The sequence below is a fragment of the Fukomys damarensis genome, unplaced genomic scaffold, assembly GCF_012274545.1.
Source record: "Fukomys damarensis isolate Sample0158 unplaced genomic scaffold, DMR_v1.0_HiC HiC_scaffold_39, whole genome shotgun sequence".
Lineage (NCBI taxonomy): Eukaryota > Metazoa > Chordata > Mammalia > Rodentia > Bathyergidae > Fukomys > Fukomys damarensis.
Window position 1 is genome coordinate 78,831,201 of NW_022900951.1, and position 8,773 is coordinate 78,839,973.

General features: G+C 37.1%; 1 protein-coding gene across 2 annotated transcripts in view; it reads right to left on the reverse strand.

Moving 5' to 3' along the window:
• The window catches only part of Taf7l (TATA-box binding protein associated factor 7 like), a 19,543-nt gene extending 18,746 nt beyond the window's left edge, over positions 1-797 (reverse strand). The window contains exon 1 of one of the 2 annotated variants that reach the window (XM_010623407.2): positions 506-797. In XM_010623407.2, the coding sequence (XP_010621709.1) occupies positions 506-758 (253 nt within the window). In that variant the 5' untranslated portion in view covers positions 759-797. The other variant, XM_010623408.3, reaches the window with a different exon arrangement.
• Between the last annotated feature and the right edge of the window lie 7,976 nt (positions 798-8,773).

Below are 8,773 nucleotides of genomic sequence, written 5' to 3' on the forward strand. Positions count from 1 at the left end.
TGGGCTCGCGGAGCACAGCACGGACGCTCCGCCGGCGCGGGAGTTACGTTCAAAACGAGTTACTTCCACGCAGGGGAGACCTTCGGGCCACCAGAGGACTTTTTAAAGTGCACAGTAGAGATACACTTAGAGCAACTCCTAAAACCCGTTAGGGTGGACGGTTTGTTACTTGGCTGGCGGGCGACCTCGCTGCTGGACAAATACACGGCCCTGGAAACCCACTAAATCATCAGAATTCACGTCTAACTAACACGATAAGCCCTCCCCTCTCCTCAGCAGGGTCACTCTTTTACAGCTTTTGGATGCCCTTTTTCTTTTCGTTTGGCATTTATATATATGTATGCGTGCATTTGTTGATGAGCAAAACAATTAGAAATGACTACCACAAGTTACCGCTCATTTCTCCTACGGGGGTTGCTAAAAGTTTCGAACAAACTTTTAGCTGTTCAGTTTTCCCAAAGCGAATCTTTGCCTTGTGGGGAAACAAACTTTACAAGCCACTTGCCTTTCTTTTCCAGTGAGCTTTCCGAAATAGGTTCGGTAGCAACTGTGGTGCTGTCCACATCAGTTGGAGCACATTGGTAAACCGGAATTTCTGAGGCTCGGGCGACCACAATATCGGTACTGCTGTCGCATATAATTTCAGCACCATGGTCAACGAATATTTGGGAAGGTTGGCAGCTCCTTTCTTCCGACGTTGAAACGGTTGTTGAATCACTTTCTGAGAAAACGACTCTCTCTCCCTCAGGGCGCTCCATGATCCAACACGTTGGGGGCTGGTGTCCTAAAATGGCTTCCTTCCAGTTTGGTCATGTGATCTGAAAGTTTCCAGAACTCTCTTAAGATGACATAAAGAACACATTGAAGCCCCGTGTGGTGGTGCACTCTAGTGACTCCAGAACTTGGGAGTCCGAAGCAGTAGGATTGCCCCGAGGGCTAGGTTCAGCCTAGGATACATAGTAAGGTCAACGCCACTCTGAATTACATAGACAGACCTCTCAACAAACAATCAAGAGTTGGTTGTTTCACCATTGAATGGTCTTGATACCCTTATGGAAAAATCAATTGACTATATATGCAACGTTTTATTTCTGGGCTCTCTGTTCTGTTGGTCTGTATATCTTTCCCTATGCCGATACCACATTGCTTCGATTACTACAGCCTTACGGTAATTTTTGTGATCTCAACTTTATTTTATTTTATTTATTTATTTTTATTTTTTGTTTTTTGAGACGGGGTCTCACTACGTAGTTGAGACTGACCTGGAACTGACTGTGTAGCCCAGGCTGGTCTCGAACTCAGAGATCCTCCTGCCTCACCCTCTCGAGTGCTGGAATTACAGGCATACACCACCACGCCTGGCCTATATTTTATTTTTAATTGACAAATAACTATATATTTATGGGATACAATGAAATATTTTAATAAATGTATACAATGTGGAATGACTGTCAGAGTAATAAATGTTCATTACCTCACATTCAATTTCCTTCTGGTGAAAACTTTTAAAATACACTCTTGGCAATTTTGAAGTATTCGCTATAACCACTTTTCTAGGCAATACGTCACTAGAGTTTAGTCCTCCTGTCTGACAGAAACTGTAGCTTTTCGCTAACATCCCCCTTTTCTCCACGCACCCTCTTTCCCCAGGCTCTGGACTCTATGGATAACCGGGGATTTAGCTCAGTGGCACCACACCTGCCTCATAAGTGCAAGGTCCTGAGTTTGATCCCCGGTACCAGAGAAAAAAATTCATCTATGGATGGAAACTTAGGTGATTCTATACTTTTGCTATCATGAAAAAATGCTACAATAAACATGGGAATGTGAATATCTCCACAGGATACTGATTTTAATTCCTTTTACTACATACACAGAAATAAAATGGTAATCATTTGGTAATTCCATTTTTTGTTTTTTGAGGACCCTCCATACTGTTTTCCATAATATTTGTATTTTTTTCACTTTTTACCTTGATGAATTCTTTTTTTTTTAATTTAAATTGAATTTACTGGTACATTCTAGGTAGACAGTACAGTTACATTCATTACTGGGATCTTGTACCTTCACATGTCAGGTCTTGGTTCTCATTTTTTCCCCTTGTCCCCACCCTCCCTTCACCCCCCCCAAATTCCATTTTTACATTTTCTCATATTTTTTTCCTTTTTCCTTATTCCCCTTTCCTTATCCTTCTCACTGTCCCTACACCTTTAGTCCTTTTCTTCCTATTTCACGTCGCTAATTGTCCCTTTAGGATCTTGAGTACTATTTTAGCTTTTCACACCAGAGAAACTATTCAGTATTTGCATATGTGTGACTTATTTACCTCACTTAGGAGTATATCCTCAAAATGTACCCATTTACCTATGAATGAATCTAGTTTCTCATTCTTTATGGCTGAGTAGAATTCCATTTTATAGAAAAACCACAACTTCTTTATCCAGTTTCCAACTGTTGGGCAGATGGGCTATTTCCAAGTTTTAGCTATTACAAACTGTGCCGCTATAAATGTGGGTGCACATATATCACTGTGGTATGATTATTTTAATTCTTTTGGAAAGATACCCAGCAGAGGGATGGCTGGGTCAAATGGAACCTCTAGTCCAAGCTCTTTGAGGTATCTCCATATTGATTTCCATAGTGGTTGCACCGGTCTGCACTCCCATCTACAATGGAGAAGGGTTCCTTTCTCCCCACAACAATGCCAACATTTGTTATTGGGTGATTTCTTGATAGCAGCCATTCTTTGTGGGGTGAGGTGAAATCTCAGTGTTGTTTTCATCTGCATCTCTCGAATGACTAGTGATGTGGAGCATTTTTTCATATATTTACTTGCTGCTTTTATTTCTTTGTCTGAGAAATGTCTGTTCATTTCAGATGCCCATTTATGAATTGGGCCTTTATATTTGGGGGGGCTGATTGTTTTGAGTTCTTTATATATTCTAGTTAATAGTCCTTTGTCTGAGGAGCAGCTGGTAAAAATTTTTTCCACATTGTAGGTTGTCTTTTAGTTCTGTTGATGGTTTCTTTTGCAGCGCAGCTTTTTAAAAAGATGAGATCCCAGTTGTTGATTCTTTCTGCTAGTTCCCGTGCTACTGAGGATTTGTTCATAAAGTCTTTTCCTATTAATTTACATTCCCATCAACAGTGCACAAGGGTTTCGTTTTCTCTACACCCCCACCAACACTTGTTACATTCTTTTTTCTAATAGCTGTTCTAAAAAGTATGAGGTGATATTTCACTGTGGTTTTCATTTGAAATTCCCTGATCAGAGATGGTGAACATTTTTTTTTCCGTATTATCTGTTGGCTATTTGTTTTCTTTGAGATGTATCCATTAGGTCTTTTGCTCATTTCTTATTAGATGTGTTTTGTTTTGTTGAGGCATGGTTTTGCGATGTAGCTAGACTGAAGTTGAATTTGCTATATAGTCCAAGCTAGCCTCGAATTTGATATCCTCCTGCCTGAGCCTCCTAAATGCTGGGATTACAGGCGTGCACCACTACACTTGAATTATTTACTTTCTTGGGTTAGTATGTATCAAATTTTGAAATCAACAAGTATGAGTCTTCCAGTTGCATTCTTTTCTAAGATTGTTTTGACTATTCAGGGTCCCTGGAGATTTCACATGAATTTTAGGTTATATTTTTCAATTTCGGTAGAAAATGATATCTAGAGTTTGATAAGGATTGCAGTGAATAAGTAGATCATTTGGGGCAGTATTTCTACTTATATTAAGTCTTTCAATCCAGGAACACATATCTTTCCATTACTCATGTATTATCTTATTAATATTTTGTAGTCATTTGTCTTAGTTTTATTCATATTTTATTATTCTTGATGTCAGTGTAAACTGGGTTTTTTCTTATGGTTTATTATTATTATAGCAGAAATGCAACAGATTTTTGTGATTTGGTTTTTTTATCCTACATTTCTGAGTTCCTTTATTAAATTCAAAATGTGTGTGTTATCTTTTAAGGTTTCTTTAATATAACATCATGTCATCTGTGAACAGAGATAATTTTACTCATACCTTTCCAATGTGGATGTCTTTTATTTATTTTACTTCCCTAGCTGCTCTGGCCAGAACTTCCACTATGTTTAATAGGGGTAGTGAAAGTGGGCATGCTTGTCTTGCTGCTGATGTGGCAGGGGAAAGCTTTCAGTCTTTCGCCATTGAGTATGATGTGTGCTGTGGGTTTTTCACATATGGTCATTACCATGTTGATTCCCTTCTATTCCTAGTAGGTTGAATTTTTTTAAAAAAATCATGAGAATACATGTCTGTAATCCCAGCACTTGGGAGGCTGAGGCAGGAGGATCACTGCAAGTTCAAGGCCAGCCTGAACTACATACTGAGTTCAAGGCCAGCCTGAACTACATAAAGAGACCCTGTCTCAAAAAAAAATTATGGCAGCCTTGAATTTTGACTAATTTTTTGTGTCAATTGAGATTTATCATATGTTTTTCCCTTTGTTCTATTAACGACTGTATTACATTGATTTTCATATATTAGAACATTCTTGCATTCTAGGAATAAATCCCACTTGCCTATGGTATACAATTCTTTTAATAAAATGCTGAATTTGGGCTGGGAACTTAGCTCAGTGGCACCACAACCGCCTTGCAAGTGCAAGATCCTGAGTTTGAGCTCTGGTACCAAAAGTAAAAAAAAAAAAAAAGTACCAACCTTACTCATTAGTCTGTATAATTAATATACACTATGAAAAAAAAGGACTGCTGTTAATTCTTCTTTAAGTTTAGTAGAACTCATCAGTGAGCCCTTCTAGTCTACAGCTTTTCTTTTTTGAGAGATTTGTGATTACTGACTTACTCTCCTTACTAATTACTAGTCTGTTAAGAGTTTGTTTTTAAATATAAAGTTTAAGTAAACAAGATGCTTGACTTGAAGGGAAAACTGGGATTCAGTTTTTAGAGTAATTTACCACTACCTAAGCCAGGCGTGATGGCGCATGCCTATAATCCCAGCACTCAGGAGGCTGAGGCAGGAGGATCTCTGTGAGTTCGAAACCAGCCTGGGCTACATAGTGAGTTCCAGGTCAGTCTCACTACATAGTGAGACCCTGTCTCAAAAAAAAAAAAAACAAAAAAACAAAACAAAACAAAACAAAAGCAAAACCACTACCTAAAGACAAATTGTCTTACATATAACAACTATTTAGCAAAAAAATTGTCCCTGGCTTTACAAGAGTATTAAATTTAAATATTAATATTAATTAAGTAAACATTAAAGTTTTCCAATCAGACAAGGAATGCAAGGATTTTTATTTTGCTGGTATTTGTTAAAAGGGAGACAAAAAACTTACTAAAACAAGTGGAATGAACACGCCACTGATGGAGGAAGGAGATAATTTCAAAGAACCAGTGTCATTCCCCATCCCACCTCCATTTAGTTAAAAAATAACAGTATGCTTGGTCCCAACAGTAGTTATTTTATGCACAATAAAGAACTAGAGAAGAAGAAAATGAAGTAATAGAGAAAACTATATTGTTGTAGTCAGGAAGTGGTAGAACCAAATTGTGGTTGTCTCATTGAGAATGTATTTATTTATTTTTTAATTTTTATTTAAAAAAATTTTTTTTCGTACTAGGGATGAAACTCGGGACCTCATGCTTGTGTGGCAGGTGGCAAAACCACTGAGCTAAATCCCCAGCCTATTTTTAGTCTGTAGAAAGAGTTCTGAAGTCAAGTAGTGGGTTCACTTTTTTTTTTTTTCATTATTTTCAGACAGGGTCTCACTATGTAGTGAGACTGACCTGGAACTCACTGTGTAGCTCAGGCTGGTCTCAAACTCACAGCTATCCTCCTGCCTCAGCCTCCTGAGTGCTGGGATCATAGGCGTGCGCCACCATGCCCAGCTGCGGGCTCACTTCTTAATAGATACCACATGCCTACTGCTGAAACATATCAATTATATCTTCATTCTCCATATCAACTATGCAAGTATATCTGTTTCACTGATCACCAGTCCAGAATCTGATCTGCCTCACTGGTAAACCCTGCCATTCACATAGGCTTTCTTTATTTTAGTAAGTGATGTATGCTTCTTAAACAGCACCACAAAACTGCCCTGTCTCATCACCTTCAAATTAATATTATCATTGTTTCTGGTCTTGACTTCTTCCTTGGCTTTTTTTGTTGGCCACGGTGAGCACCAGTCTCCTCAGATGCCACTTCACAATAGAGATGCTAAGTTCTCACTGAATAAGGACACAAGCAACACCCGAAGTGGCAAAACAGCGGTGAACAAAGCAGAGATGTTGAAATTTTCTATTTCTCCATGATTCACTTTGGGGAGATTGTGTATTTCTAGGAATCTGTTCACTTCATCTAGGTTGTCCAATTCACTGGCATACAATTACTAACAGTATTCTTTTTTCTTTTTTATTGAGTATAATTGACAAAATAATATATATTTACGGTGTATAACATAATGTTTTGAGATTATATATATTACATATGTATGTTGTGAAATGATTACTGTAATAAAGCTAATTAACATATCCATCAACTCATACATAGAGCAATTCTTAATTTCCTCTGCTTAGAAACATTTTATAATTGTATAAGTAAAACAACACTCTTCAGCAAAAAGAAAAATCTCATTAGCATCTCATTTCTAGAGATAGATTAAAGCAGTTAGGTGAACATCATTCTAGACAATCTCTTGATATCTCTATACATTAGTGCACTTTTGAAAATAAAACTCTGCAATGCCATATATACCATTTTGTACCCTGTTTCATTTAAAAGAGTATAGTGGATACCTTCTCACCTCAGGGAATTCATATCAACACTATTATCTCTTAATGATACAACTGATAACTCCTTTTTTCCATCCCCTCACTACTTTCCATTATACTCCCACATTCTGATTCTCTTGTCTAATACTAGTCTCCTTTTTTTTTCTTTTTCATTCTACGTATTAGGGAAAACATGTCATAAAAAAGACAAGTATGGTTTTTTCACTTAACATGATAGCCTCCAGTTCTATACATTTTCCTGTAAATAACATAATTTTCTTCTTCTTTGTCTGAATTGTGTATATATAGCACACTTTATCTGTTCACCTGTTGTTGGGTACCTAGACTGGCCTGTATCTTGGCTACTGAGAATTGTGCCATAAAAAATGTGGATATGCATTCCTACAGTATGTTTGCTTAATTTCTTAGGGTAATATTAAGAAGTGGTATAGCTGGGATATATGGTAGTTCTATTTTCAGGATGTTGTTTTTTAGAAATCTCCATATTTCCTTACAATCAGCCATAATTCCATCATGGCTGTACTAATTTACATTCCCAGCAGTAGTGTACAAGGATTCCTCTTGTCTGCATCTTCACCAGCATTTATTTTTTATATTTCTGATGACAGCCATTCTGACTAAGTTGAGATATAACCTCAATGTAGTTTTGATTTGCATTTCCCTAATGGCTTAAGACATTGAACATTTTTCATATTACTGACCTTTTGTATTTCTGTTGAGAAATGTCTTTTCAATTCATTTGCCCATTTATCGATTAGGCTATTTGTTTTTTTAGTATTAATTTTTTGAGATCTTTATATATTCTACATATTAATGCTCTGTCAGAGAGTAGCTAGCAAAGATTTTATAGGCCATGTCTATACTCTGTTGATACTTTCCCTTGCTGTGCAGAAACTTAAACTTGATGTAGCCCTATTTGGTGATTCCTGCTGTTATTTTCTGTGCTGTTAGAGTCTTATTTTGGAAGTCTTTGCCTATGCCTATGGCTTCAAGTGTTTCCCCTATGTTATCTTCTAGTGGTTGCAAAGTTTCAGATCTTTTTTTGTTTTGTTTTTCTGAGACAGGGTCTTTCTATGTAGTGAGACTGACCTGGAAATCACTGTGTAGCCCGGCCTGGTCTCGAACTCACAGTGATCCTCCTGCCTCAGCCTACCGAGTGCTGGGATTACAGGTGTGCACCACCATACCCAGCTTCACAACTTATATTTAGTTCTTTGATACATTTTCAATTGATTTTTTTACAGTTTCAATCGCTCACATATGGATATCCAGTCTTCCCAGTGCTGCTTGTTAAAAAGGCTATTTTTTTTTCTCCAACGTGTTTCTGGCTCCTTTGTCAAGAATCAGATGGTTGTAATTGTGTATGTTTCTGTGTTCTCTATGCTATTCCACTACTCTATGTGACTACTTTTGTGCCAGTTCTACGCTACTTTTGTTACTATGGCTTTGTAGTATACTTTGAAATAGGGTATTGTCATATCACCAACATTGCGATTTTTGCTTTAGATTGCTGTCTATTCTGGGCCTTTTAAGTTTCTATATGAATTTTACTATTGTTTTTTCTAGTTCTGTGAAGAATGTCACTGGAATTTTTATGGGGACTGCATTGAATCTGTAGATCACTTTTGGTAATATGGACATTTTAACAATATTAATTGTTTGTCCATGAACATGGGAGGTCTTTCCACCTGTTAGCGACCTCAATTTCTTCAGTGATCTGTAGTTTTCATTGAAGAGGTGTGAGAAATGAGATGTTGTTTAAAGTATATGTTATGCATACTATTATTAGTCTATATATATATATACACACACGCATATATATATATATATATAAATTGAATTTTGGGAAACTTTAACGGTGCTGCCAACTTTGGAGAAAGTCATCCCAATTTACTGTGTTGACTTGGCATTGTACAGAAATGGACAACCATATTGGTCTAGAAATGTTAATTAATTAATTTTTTTTCCATGTGTACAGGGGTAACACA